The 14,749-nt window shown below is 43.6% G+C and overlaps 1 protein-coding gene across 1 annotated transcript in view; it reads right to left on the bottom strand.

Annotated features, from left to right (window-relative positions):
* The window catches only part of LOC139234901 (anthrax toxin receptor 1-like), a 124,879-nt gene extending 114,489 nt beyond the window's left edge, over positions 1 to 10,390 (bottom strand). Inside the window, exon 1 of the mRNA XM_070865762.1 lies at positions 10,058 to 10,390. Within this exon, the coding sequence (XP_070721863.1) occupies positions 10,058 to 10,215 (158 nt within the window). The 5' untranslated portion in view covers positions 10,216 to 10,390. The remainder of the gene's footprint in view (positions 1 to 10,057) is intronic.
* Positions 10,391 to 14,749: the final 4,359 nt, after the last annotated feature.

The raw sequence follows: 14,749 nt of genomic DNA, 5'->3' as shown, positions 1-14,749 counted from the left end.
CCATAATTTAGTACATATACAGGATCGTTAACAGAAAAGTCGTGTGACACAGCAGCGCGATCACAATACCACTGCTGACTTTGATGTCTGTATTCAACATGATCGTTCAAGTCAGGGTGGGCAAGAGAGAGCTTGGTCTTGAGACCTCTTTTCATCAATAGTTCAGCAGAGGGTACCCCGGTAAGCGTGTGGGGTCTTGTCCTGTAACGAAGCAATATGCATGACAAGCGAGTCTGCAATGAATCTTGAGTTACACGTTTCATACTCTGCTTGATAGTTTGGACAGCACACTCTGCTTGACCATTAGATGCGGGTTTTAATGATGTTGACCTCACATGTTCGATACCATTGAGTTTCATGTACTCTTGAAACTCCAGACTAGTGAAGCAAGGTCCGTTGTCGCTTACAATGATGTCGGGCAGACCATGAGTGGCAATCATGACACGAAGGCTCTCAATGGTAGCTGTGGATGTACTGGATGACATGATTATACACTCTATCCACTTGGAATATACATCTACCACAACTAAAAACATATTTTCCAGGAAGGGACCTGCAAAGTCGATGTGGATCCTGGACCATGGTTTAGATGGCCACGACCACAGACTCAGTGGCGATTCCGCTGGTGCTTTACTGATGCACACATGATTCCAGATCAGAGTCAATTCCAGGCCACCATACATGAGACCTGGCAATGGCTTTCATCATGACAATACCGGGATGAGTGCTATGTAGATCATGTACAAATTTCTCTCTGCCTTTCTTAGGCATAACAACACGATTACCCCACAGTAAACAATCTGATTGAATGGATAGTTCGTCTTTGCGACGGTTGTAAGGTTTGGTCTCATCACCCATTTGCTTGGGTATGGCAGACCAATCACCACTAAGGACACAATGTTTCACAACCGATAATATCGGGTCCTGGCTGGTCCAGGTCTCAACTTGTTGAGCCGTGACAGGGGTCCCTTCACTTTCAAAAGCATCCATAACTGACAGTAGGTCTGCAGGTTGTGGCATCTCCACCTCCGGTGTGGGCAACGGCAGACGGCTCAGTGCATCGGCACAATTCTCGGTGCCAGGTTCATGGCGAATAACATAATCATAGGTAGACTATGTCAGTGCCCATCTCTGGATGCGGGACGATGCATTGGTATTTATACCTTTGTTTTCCGAAAATGAAATGAGTGGCTTGTGATCTGTTTCCAGTTCAAACCGAAGACCAAACAGGTATTGATGCATCTGTTAAACCCCATATACACAGGATAATGCTTCTTTTTCTACCATGCTGCAGGCTCTTTCCGCCTTTGACAAACTTTTAGAAGCATATGCAACAGGTTGTAGTTTACCCGACTCATTAGCTTGTTGGAGCACGCAACCAATTCCATATGACGAAGCATCACAGGCCAATACTCGACGCTTACATGGATCATAATGTACCAGTAGCTTGTTAGAGCAAAGCAGATTAGTAGCTTTCTCAAAAGCTCTATCTTGAGATGCACCCCTAACACAGTTGTTGCCTTTTCTTCACAGCATGTGCAGTGGCTCTAATGAAGTGCTCAATCTAGGTAGGAAATTTCTGAGTAGATCAAGGAATGAAAGCAGCTCCGTCACATTCTGAGGCTTGGGTGCATTTTTGATGACCTTGGTTTTCGAGTCCGTAGACCTGATGCCGTCATCAGCAATTTTCCTCCCCAGGAATTCGACTTCTGGTGCCATGAAGATGCACTTCGAACGTTTCAGTCCGAGTCCCACTTTGTCCAGACAATGTAGAACCTCTTCCAGGTTGTTCAGACGTTCGGCGGTGTCACAATCTGTGACCAGAATGTCATCTTGGAACACGACAGTTCTAGGAACGGACTTCAGTAAACTCTCCATGTTCCTCTGAAATTTGGCTGCAGTCAAGCGAATTCCGAAAGGACACCTGTTGTAGATAAACAGTCCTTTATAAGTGTTGATGCACGTAAGTTTCTTCGATGTCTCGACCAGCTCCTGTGTCATGTAGGCCAACGTCAGATCCCGTTTAGTGGACGACTTCCCCCTGGCTAGCGTTGCAAACAGGTCATCAGCCTTCGGTAACGGGTATTGATCCTGTTTCGAAACTCGGTTGATTGTAACCTTGTAGTCTCCACAAATCCTGACAGTGCCATCACTCTTCAACACAGTAACAATGGGGCTGGCCCATTCGTTAAATTCGATCGGTAATATGACCCCTTCACGCTGGAGTCTGTCCAGTTCAATTTCGACCTTTTCCCTCATCATGTACGGAACCGCCCGAGCTTTATGATGGATGGGTCTTGTATCCGAGTCCACATGGATCTGCACCTTGGTTCCCGTAAAATTGCCGATGCCTGGTTCAAACAGCGAGGGGAACTTGCTCAGAACTTGAGCACATGGAGTATCATCCTCCGACAACAATGCTTTGAAAGCGTCCCAATTCCATTTGATTTTTTTCTAGCCAATTCCTGCCGACCAGCGTTGGACCATTGCCTGGAACAATCCATAACGGTAAATCATGAACCGCACCATCATACAACACCTTGACTCCTGCACTGCCAATCACTGTTATGAGTTTTTTAGTGTACGTATGAAATTTGCCATTGACTGGACTCAGTTTAGGCCTCATAGCCTTAGTATTGTCGAATGTCCTCTGGCTCATTATTGATTGACTCGCACCCGGTGTCCAATTCCATCGGTACCGGCACACCGTTAAGTTTCACATTAATCATTATCGGTTGGCTCTTTGTTAGGAATGAATACAGTCCATACACTTCCTCCTCTGGTATCTCAGATTGCATATCCGGATCTGCGCTATACTGGTCATCATCCTCCATGTGGTGTGTCGCAGCACGCTTGCTCAGTTGCAGACACATCGCTGGAGATGCCCCAGTCTCGAACAGCCTTTACAAATGTACTGTTAAAACCGACACTGATGAGGCTGATGATTGTCTCCACAATGCCAACATGGTGAAATTGGATTAATTCCCATGGCGGACTTTGGGCAGCCACAGATTTCGCATAAGCAGTCAAGTAGGTTCTGCCATATGCAGCTCTGCTAAATGACGATACAATCTTGTTTACAGTACTTGCTGAGTTCCAATTTTTCGATGATATCTGCTTTAAGTTTTTGTCCATCGTCATGCATGCCTGGGCAATCATGATGGTCTTGCTCAAATCCAGCGTCTCAACCGCCAGTAGCTTATGCAGGATCACCTTGTTGTTGATGCCGATTACAAAGAAGTCCTGCAGCATGTCACCCAACGCATTTTCAAACTTACATGGTCCAGCTAGATGTCTTAGGTCGGCAACGAATTCCGACACATCCTGACCCTCAGAACGTACGTGCTTGTAGAATCGATATCGTGAGATGATGATGCCTTCTTCTGGTTTGAGATGGTCATGTACCAGAGCACACAATTCCTCGTAGTCCTTGTCCGTTGGACTTGCAGGCGAGAGAAGATTCTTTATGAGTCCATAGATTTTCGGACCGCAAACTATGAAGAAGACCGCCCTGTGCCTACTGTGTCAGTGGGTTCCTCCATTTTGTTGGCCACGAAGTACTGGTCCAGGCGAGCTACAAAATCTGCCTAGTCCTCTCCCTCCACGAATCTCTCCAGAATTCCAATTGTGCTCATTTTTGCATGCAAAGGTTCTTAAGTTATCTCGTCGCTAAATGTTATGTATGTAATAATTCGATAGACTGAATACTGTAAACTAGGTACAAACCTGGCTCTGCTTTATTAGGGCCCAAAGTGATTACATTACATGATGGCTTGCCTTTTATACCTGGGCCGCACATACATGCGTACAGCCCAATGACCTCCGACAGTGGCGCCACCTGGTGGCTAGTAATCCCAATCATACATACATGACAGTAACCCTAGCAGATTTATTTGCACCCCTTATCAAAGGAGAAGTAAGGCCAATTACAGCACCTTGATCTTGGAATGCTCAATAACGGAACCTTGCATTTATATAGCATCTTTATAAAAAAATATCCTACGGCATTTTACAGAGATGTAAGGATAAATTGGACACCGAGGCAAAGAAAGCGATGTTGGGATATTGATCAGAATTGAGTTTTGAAGAGAATCTAAAGGGAGATGGAGGGTTTTATTCTGTAGGACTCGGTATCACACCATGTGGCACTCAAACCCATCAAGATATGAGATGATCTATTTCCTTTATCAAAAAATGCCCCTAAAGGGAAGCACAGTGCATTGAAGACTGATTGGAGGAATATGTATTGGAGCCCTACTCTGCTTAGCTCCCCAACTTTGCCACATTGTATGGAGCCACACTTCATTGAGTGGAGGCCACAGATTTCCTCTAAAGAGTGAGTGGAAATCATCTATAATATTCCCATCAAACTGCTTTTGTATACTGCTTACCAGCTGGTTAAAAGCAATATTCTCACTAGGAGAGGGAGAATCAAGGAAACCAGACCTTTTGAGTGGCAAACAATAGGGAACACTGTACAAACCATGTCCTCAACCCAGGGCATATTTCCCTCACACCCCTGTGCAAGGAGGCTGGTCTTGAAACCTTACATATTTTGGGCTAATTGCCTGGCCTGGAATCGACTACTGGGGCCCAAATCCGGCCATGTGGAGTCTGGTGTGCCTCACCTCCCTGAGCATACCATCCCAAGTCCCAAGTGAGCTACTGGAGCAGAGATCATAGCAAAGGGTGTCTCCATCCCTTGCTACATTTCCCAATGACATTTGCCTTCGAAATGTCAGGCAGAGATTCTGCCCCTTACAAGTCAGAAACGGCGGGGACCAGGTGTAACCGGGTCTTCGCTGTGTTCGAGGAGATTTCGTCAGTCTCCTTCTGGAGTTACAGCAGGAGACTGGTTGAACCCTAGAGAAATTTCAGCCCCATTTTCTATAAACAAATAAATATAAGCAATATAACACAATGCTTCAAAAATATGGGAATTTTGAACATTTTCTGACTAATTACTCAATTAATTAATAGTTTCGCTATTTTATAAATTTGAATGGCAAATTTTATGTACATTTAAAAGTAAAACAACTATTTTCTTGGATTTTAAACATAACTTTTGAAATTTGCTATCTATGCACCAGCTAAATAGGGTATTGCTAAACAAAATGTCTCAGGAGAGGAGAAAGGATGTGAGCTCAGTGAATCCTTTCTTTGTGCTGCTTGGCTTTATACACAGTTTCCAAGGAACACAAGCTGAAAATGTCCAGTTTCTCATACCCTGTTGATGAACTCAACTCACTTTCTCACAGGAACCATAAAGTCTGCCATATATGCACATAAAAAAACTTTTTAACAAGCTGAGGTTGATGCTGTATTCTCCTAAACCATCTGACACAAACAATAATAAAAACAAAAAATGCTGGAAATACACAGCAAGTTGGTCAGCCTCAGAAAGAAAAAGACAGATTAATGTTTCAGGAAAGAGATGTTAACCTGGTCAAATGCATTCCTGGAATTTCTGTTTGATTTCAGATTTCCAGGATTGGCACTTTTTTTTGTTTATAATCACATACTTCATCAACTGTCCTCTTTAAAATTGAGAAATGAGATGATTTTGTTATAAAGTATTTCTTAATTTTTAACAATTAACTTTGACATTCTGGTGACAAAGCAGGCTATTTCAGAGTGTGTTTTTGTCTAGTTTTAGTCCCTTATTCACTCAGTGCCGCTGACTATCTTACACAATGCCAGGATATATATCTGGCTCCCTCACTACCTTTGCTGTTCTCTTAGTCTCAAGGGTATCTATCTAAATTAATGCTAGTACCAGAGTGTCTCTCTCACACACTATCAGTACCTCTTTATTAATTCTACTGCCAGGTTAATTCTCTCTCACTCATTGCCACTGCCAGGATGTGTTGCTCTCTTGCACATTACCAGTTCCAGGGTCTATCTCATTACTGACTCTCGAGCCTCACTCTTTTGCACAGCCTCAGCCAATAGCCATGTCACCTCTGAGCCGCAATGTTGTGGGTCTGAATCTACTCTAGAATCTGACTATGTAATCTAGGCTGACATTCCAGGGCCATACTGAGGCATTGCTCATTGTCAGAGGTGCAGACCTGTGGAACAGACTTTAAGCCGAGGTCCAGTCCAGTGGATGTTAAAGTCGCTTGGTATGACTCAGAGAAGTGTAGGGAGTGTCTTGGATCTTCACCAACATTCCTCCCTCGACCAACAACACTAAAAACAGATGATCCGATAATTTATTTTATTGTCTTTTCTGCATTTGCTATCTAAGAACAGTCATTGCACTCCAAAATATAGTAATATGAGATGTTTTGGAGAGATGTGATAAGATGCTATTCCAATAAAAGTATTTTTCTTTTCCGTGCCAGTGCCTCTCTTGCTCGGTGCCAGTGTTTCTTTCACTTAAGCAGGATCTCTCTTCCCCATTGCCAATATCTCCCACACTCAGCGACAATGCGTCTCCCATTCAGTGCCAGGGAATTTCACTCAGTTCAGCGCCAGGATCTTTCAATCAGTGCCCATTCCTCTTATTCAGCGCTTCTCTCATTCAGTAATAGGGTTTTTCTCAGTCAGTGCCAATGTGCCTCTCATCCAGTGCCTCTCACTCAGATTCAGGGCCAAGCTCTCTTGCTCACATAAAGGGTTTCTTGTTCATTTTCGTGCCTGGGCCACTCACTTACTGACAGTATCTTTCTCAATCAGCACAAGGGTCACTCAATATTAGTGCCTCTCTTGCTCAGACATTACACAAATTAGGGTTGTATTCCCTTGAATTTAGAAGGTTAAGGGTAATTTGATCTAAGTTTTCAAGATATTAAGGGGAATTGATAGGGTAGATAGAGAGAAACTATTTCCGCTGGTTGGTGAGTCTAGGACTAGGGGGCATAGTCTAAAAATTAGAGCCGGACCTTTCAGGAGTGAAATTAGGAAACACTTCTACACAGAAAAAGGAAATTTGAAATGCTCTTCCACAAACAGCAATTGATGCTAGATCAATTGTTAATCTTAAATCTGAGACTGATAGATTTTTCTTAACCAAAGATATTAGGCAGGTATGTAGTTAGGTCACAGATCAGCCAAGATCTCATTCAATGGCAGAACAGGCTGGAGGGGTAAATGGCCTACTCCTGTTCCTATGTGCTAGTGCCAATGTCTCTCACTCGGTGCTAATGCCAGAGTTACTTATTCAGTAGCAGTGTCAAGGGGCCCCGCAAGTTCCGAGTTCAGGCATGCACTGCACATGCGCTGAAACCCGGAACTTACGATCTGTCAAGAATCCTCTTGACAGATCGTACAAATCTGAAAGAAAAGGGCATTCACAGGCAGAGAGTTGGGCTATTTGCCCAATGGCTATTTAAAAAAATAAAACAATAAAAATGTTATCACTCATTTATACATTAAAAACCCTGTCCAATAAGGCAAGTTTATTTTTTAGCCCAGTTAAAACGTATTTTTTTAATTTTAAAAATTAAATTTTTATTTAAAATATTGAATTAAATGGCATTTTAATTTATTTTAAATATGTATTTTTATTTATTTCATGTGTTCGTGTATTTTTTAAGTGATCCTGATTCATACTTATGGGGGGGGGGGTTCCGAAACAGATCTCCACAAAAGTATGAATGGGGATTCCCTTCTTTTATTGGTTGGGAACGCCCACATGATCTCCTAGGCACTTGCGAACCACATGCACCCCTGGGATACGTAGGCCTCTGTGCAAGCGCAAGTCACCAAACTTCCTGGACCACCAGGTAAGTTCGTAGATTTTTTGCAGGTCAGAGGCATCCACTCGCGAGAAGCCTCCGACTGCAAATTTTGGGCCAAGGATTCTTACACAGCACCACTGCATCTCTCACTCAGTGGTAGGATGTGCCAGCCACTTCCAGTACCATTGTTTCTCTGACTCAGTGCCAGGGTATCCCACTGCATAGCATTGCCTCTTTCACCAAAATCCAGGGTCTTTCACTCAGTGCCAGGATTTCTCTCGCCTCATGCCAATGTGTTTCTCACTCAGTACCAGGGTCTCTTACCTAATGATAGTGGCAATCACCATTCCCGTGCAGATGCCCCTCATCCAGTGCCAGTGTCATTGTCTTTCTCACTCAATGTGAGGACTCATCTTCAGTGGCAGGATGTCTCCTACTAAGTGCTAGTGCCTCTCACATCCATTGCCAATGCTTCTCTCAAGTTCCAGGGTCTCATACACAATACCTGGGTCTCTCACACAGTGGCAGTCTCTTGCCCAAGTACCAGTGCTTCTCTTATCAAGTGTAGATTTCTCATAATTCCAGTGTATATCTTAATCAATGCAAAAAAGTCACACTCAATGTCAGCGTATCTCACCCCAGTACGATGTCTCTCATGCAGTGCCAATTTTCAGCCCAGTAACACTGCAGCTCTTACCCAATTCCAGTTTATCTCTCACTCAGTGACAGTATCTCTCATTCTGGTGCCAGTATCTCACACACTGGGTGGTGATTCTCACCCAGTGCCATTCTCTCCCACCTAGAGCCATTCTCTCTCGCCCAGGTCCATTCTCTCTCGCCTAGTGCCATTCTCTCTCGCCCAGGTCCATTCTCTCTCGCCTAGTGCCATTCTCTCTCGCCCAGGTCCATTCTCTCTCGCCTAGTGCCATTCTCTCTCGCCCAGGTCCATTCTCTCTCGCCTAGTGCCATTCTCTCTCGCCCAGGTCCATTCTCTCTCGCCTAGTGCCATTCTCTCTCGCCCAGGTCCATTCTCTCTCGCCTAGTGCCATTCTCTCTCGGCCAGTGTCAATATCACTGACTCAGTGCAATTCCCTCTCACCCAGTGCCAGTCTCTCTCGCCCATTGCCAGAATCTCACTTAGTGCTAGTATCTCCTGCCCATTGGGTGCCAGTAACTCATTCTAGTGCCAGTATCTCTCGTCCAGTGCCAGTATCTCCCGCCCACTGGGTGCTGTACCTCCTGCCCACTGGGTGCCGTATCCCTTGCCCACTGGGTGCCGCACCTCTCGCCCAATGGGTGCTGTACCTCCCACCCACTGGGTGCCGTACCTCTCGCCCACTGGGTGCCGCATCCCTCGCCCACTGGGTGCCGCACCTCTCGCCCACTGATTGTCGTAACTCTCGCCCACTGGCTGTCGTATCCCTCGCCCACTGGTGCCGCACCTATCGCGCACTGGGTGCCGTATCCCTCGCCCACTGGCTGCCATATGCTCGCCCACTGGCTGCCATATCCCTCACCCACTGGGTGTCTTATCCCTCACCCACTGGGTGCCGTACCTCTCACCTGACGCTTTCAGGCGCGCGCGAGCTCCAGGTGCGTGGGTCCCGCGCGCGGGTGCGGCGCCAATCAGCGGCAGCCGGCCTGGGGCGCGAGCCGTAGTATTGGAGTGGGGGAGACGAAGTGACCAGGGCAACGCGGCGCGAGCCCGACTCCACTCCCGCCCACCCCACACAGTCCCCCAACGGCTCATGCGCGCGCGAGTCTCCCCCTCACCAACATCCATTCACAACGGTTCCAGCGCGAGCCCCCCGCCCCACTGCCCATGCGCGAATCTCCCCAACGGTTCCAGCACGAGCCCCCCCCCCCCCACCGCCCCACTGCCCATGCGCGAATCTCCTCAACGTTTCCAGCGCGAGCCGGCTTTGCAACGAGTCCGCTCGCGAGCCCCGCGCCCATCAGCCTTCGCTGCAGCGAACAAAAGAGAGCCGAGGCAGCAGCGCCTCCCGCCCAGTGTGTGTGTGCCTGAGGGGCCGCCACATTCAGCACCAATCTGCACATTTCGTGCAGAAGAAAAGGGGGGGGGGGGGGTGAAACTTGCAAAAACACCTTTTATTCCTATATATATATATTTTTTGTTTTGATTGCAGCTTTCACCCCCCCCCACACACACGCGCAAGTAAACATTGCATGCAATAAAGAAAAATAAAGCAGCCTTTTGTGCTAAATTTGTTGTGTTACTTTTTTTTGGCTTGCCCCCCCTTACTCTCTTTCAAAATTCGCATCTCAAAGCAAAAAGTCCCACAGAGAAGTTGAGTCAAGAGTTTAAAATATATAGATAAAGTGCTCCGCTAAAACAAAGGCTTTCCACTTACTTATCCAGAATAAAGTACAGGTCGAAGGCTCCGTGGCAGGATGTCTTATCCTCGTCTTTGTCCTCTTCCACTTGGCCAAAAGTCAACGAACAGAAGACGGCGAGTAGCAACAAGGCGCCCAGCGCCGCTCTGCAAAGGTTGCTCTCAAAGCTCGCCATTTTTCCGGGGGGGCATTAAATCAGAAAGAAAGAGAGTCATTCGATCTTCAGCAATCAGCTGGAGCCCCCCGGAGAGATTTTTTTTTTATGTTGTTGTTTTTTAAAAAAAGATGAGAAACTTTGCTATTGCTTTCCACGAGAGGGGGAGAAAAAATCCTTTCAAATTTGGCGTTGCTGAGCAGCACGCCAACATGTCCTTTTGCAGTTGCAGACTCTGACGTTTCTCTCAGCCCTGCCACACCAGCAGTGCGGAGGCTGGGACTGTAAACTTCACCAGCCTTCCCATTTCCTCGCCTCCTAGACCTAGCACTGCTAACCAAATTGCAACACACACACTCACACACACACACACATAAAGGGGGGTTGTCATGTAGTATTCGGTGCAATACTTCTCCAGAAGCAGCGACAATATATAACATGTTCCTACACATATATTCTCCTTAATATAGTTATTAAGGAGACATTGGCAGGAGGGTGGGTCAGCAGAGGACACAGGTTTAAGATGATTGGCAAAAGAATCAGGGGGAGATAAGAATTGTTTTTACTCAGCGAGTTACGACCTGCAAAATGCACTGCCTGAAAGGGGTCCTGGAAGCAATTCCTGAATTCAATAATAACTCAAAAGGGAATTGAACAGGATTTTCTTTTTACAAAGCTGTGGGTTGTGGGTTCAATTGGATAGCTCTTTCAGAAGAGCCTGCACCAGGCACGACGGGCTGAATAGCCCCCCCCCCCCCCCTTTCTGTGCTGTATCATTCTATACTCAATCCATAAAGTGCCATCAATTGCTATACTTAAGCATACCCCACACACTGACTTGATTGTTTTAGTCTTCTGTCACTCTTGGCCAATTTTAGTCTTGCACCCCCCCCCCCCCCAACCTCCCCACACCACTTCTTAATCTTAAATTAATAATTATACACAATTGTCATGCATCACTTTATGTTGTTTCAATGGATGGCACAATTATATTTATTATCTGAAAAACGTGCAGAGGTTGTAATAGTTAAATTGATCAAAAACTTTTTTTTAAATCACAAAATTATGATAATTATTTAATCTGCGCATTCAATTAAACGGGTGGCATGTGCAGCTGTTTCACAAATACAGAACTCTTAGGTTTGGCGGGTTAATGATGAGGCAGTTTGCCTGATCTCAGGACGAGAGGGTGGTCCAAAAATATCATGCAGTACACGCTCTTTAGTAAGAGGGCGCTTGCGAGATAAAATAGAAATGATATAGTACTTTATCATAGAATAACATTATTCTATTCAATAAAGACAGTTATTTTTGCATCGAACTGTATAGAATGATTTGCCCGCATTCAGATGTAACAAAACATTGCTTTCCGCTGGCTATGAGTCCCAATGTTCAATCAATGTTTACATTTGACCTCAAGTGCTGAGCAGATTTGACTTGCTGAATGTTAACAGCGGACCAGCCACTTCCCAGGGCATATTAAGATACCTCCTTCAATCGGAATTATACAAACTACTATCAATACTGTATAGCTACAGAAGCTTATAAATAAAGTGACACTTTTGAACAATTTGGTACCGACCACACCAACTTTGGAACACAACCGTATCAAAGAGCAAGTGCAACTTTAAAAGAGATGGTTATTTCAACACAAATTAACTCGGCAGTTTATTTTATGCATTCAATCTGTTGCCTCGATTTGCACCGAGTATACTTAAAAAAAAAATTATTCTCCAAACCTTGAATCAAATTTAAGTATTTTAAACCGTAGCTAAGTGTGAACATTATTTTGCATAACAGGTACATCAAAAGGTCGAGGATTGTTTAAACGCGTGCTTGCCTTCATTTTAATTTAGAAGGCTTCGATCCGAATTGATGTGTTTAATTGATTAATCATATAACTTAATTTATTATCCCTTTCTCGGTACGGAGATTGTCTATAGTGCTAGTTTAAAATGCAACATGCACATTTTGTGATTACATTTTAAAATGTTAAAAATGTCAAAAATAATTTGCAACTATTCGCGATAGTAACAAGCTCAAAAGAAAGATCAATGCACAGCAGAGAGCTTTTGGCAATGAGCAAGGTAATTATAAAATTCATACATAACGTCACACTGTCAAACTGTATTTGAAAATTGTATCGTGAATTGAAAGGCTGAACGTAAAATCGATGCATTTTGTAAGCAACCCTGCTATTTTCTAATGATATTCAACATATAATCAGTGCACTGAAATTTGGTTTCTCTGGGGATTTGATTTGCTTTGCTGTTGCCACATAGTGTTAACTTTCAGTTACATTGATGCATTGAATATATCTCCGCATTATAGATATTCTATTAAAATGCAACAAAAAAATCATAAGCATTAGATTTTGGTTAAAATAGCAGGCGTTCTTGCACCGATCAAGTGGTTCTTCGTTCAGGCTCCGGCCACTAAAACTACATCGACATTAATCAAAAGGGTTGGCTATTTCAGATGTCAAGATGCTCAGAGGAATTTTCTGTCAGGCGTTGACACGCCTTTATTTGGAACGACATCTTTCAAAAGTGATGTTGCTATTTTTATGTTAAGCATTATTTGATTGTGACAAGATATTTGACCATTGCACAAGGTTTTTTAGATAAGCTATCACGGACGACCTTTGTGTGTCGAACGAGTTAGACAATCGACCAAGAGCTGTCTGTCGTTGGATAGTTATTTCGATTATTTAAATTGAATAGGTTTAGTTTCGCTTGCAATAATTAACAAGTAGTTCTCGGAAATAAATAATTTAGAATGCATTATTTTTTCTTAATTATAAACTGCAATAAAACCATCTGATTATATATATATATAAATATTACGCATTTAAGATTTCAACGAATGTTAAAAGTTACCCACGGAGATTCGTTTATCCTGTGAGGAAAAAAGCACACAGTTGTGTTTTCAGGTGAGTTGCAAAATATTTGACCGGATTTGGCAGATGGTTTGGAAAGGGCGAGGTGACACTTCACGGTGTGTAATGGCATGTTTTGTATTGGGCAGACAATGTGGTTCCTTTCATTCATTTCGCAGACATTTGGCAGCTTCCCGGAGTTCGGTGCCTTTTTCCGGCAAGGATGACATGAAAATATTTCCCGCTCGATAACATTTGCATAGTCCAACACGAAGTATTAATCCTAAAAAAAAATGGTTGCAGATATAACCCCCAATGGTAAATTCAGAGAATTCCACTCGCGCTAGGCCTATTTGTATGAGAATTGTGGCAATTATATTGAACTTACTTAATGAAAACATTGCAATTTGTTTATAAAACATATAGATCAATCAGTCCCCACCCCACCCCCGCCCCTAACAAGTGGCACGGAGCACTTTTCGAATGAAATTAACGCGCGGGCTCTTGTTCGACAAACGTTTTTTTTTCTAATCTCCTGAATTGAAAATATATTTTTGTGACTAACATTCCCAACACTGTTGAGCGATAAATATATTATGTGCATTAAGTGAATAAGATGAGGGTTTTCTACCTGGTGGTATTCTTTATAAACAATGTAGCATCCCTGCTGTTCCTTACGTGTTAATAAACAAGGCATGATTTCGATGTTTCGGAATCAACCCATCAACATCGTGTGTCACTGTCTTGTTTAATCTGTACAGCGGACTCCAAAACTGCTCATTTCTTTATACTGTGCAGTATAGAATTGAGTTCAACTTTGTCCAATATAAACACTTAACACTGAAGAGGGTGAATTCTAATGATTTGAACTGACACTGTTTCAGTGCAGTGATGCACATGTTTTTCTTGCTAACTTCAGTTTTCAGTGAGTTTTTAAAAGATCTGTGATTGATAGATTTAAGATTAAGAAATCTGCCGAGGAGGAAAGCGTACGACAGCATCTTCACGTTCAGAAAGCACCGAGCGATGAAGTCTGCAGGACGTGGATTATATATTGGCACGGATATATATATATATATTATTTTAAATCGATTTCAAATATTATATTTTAACACTCTTTATGCGACAACACCTAACTACGGCTTCAGGTGCCGCTTTCTATATTTATTTGCCTTTCTCTCTCAAATGTGTCAAAAATATTATTCAATCGCTACCCTTCACTTGGTAAACGCCACCACCATATAGGGGCTTTATAAAATTCACTGCATTCAACCTAAGGTGCGGATTTGTCATATATGTATAATATTTTACTTCTGATTTTAGATCAGGTGCAGTAAGCGACCTAAATAGACATTGCCATTTCTAGACATTTGAAAGTATAACAGGTACTTTTCTTGTTTAAGACATTTAAACTGTATATGTATAGCAAATAGTGTGCATTAAGCTAGTAAATGTTGCTTTAAATGCCCTGCAATTGTTGGTCTGCATGCGTTCATTATTAGGGTTGCTCCATATAAAGCACCAATGAAAGTGCCAATTGAGGGTGCATGCAAGCGGAAGAGCCCTGGGATTGCTTGTCACGCTTCACTGAGCAAATGATCTTGCAAAGGAAAGTGTCTTTTACAGCGGGACAAACTGCCATTTCCACCCAGAGCTCGCCAGCGTCACTCTCACTTT

This window comes from Pristiophorus japonicus, chromosome 22, assembly GCF_044704955.1.
Source record: "Pristiophorus japonicus isolate sPriJap1 chromosome 22, sPriJap1.hap1, whole genome shotgun sequence".
In the NCBI taxonomy this organism is placed as follows: Eukaryota; Metazoa; Chordata; class Chondrichthyes; family Pristiophoridae; genus Pristiophorus; species Pristiophorus japonicus.
Note: the sequence above shows the minus strand (reverse complement) of the source record. Positions and strands in the feature narration are given on the sequence as shown.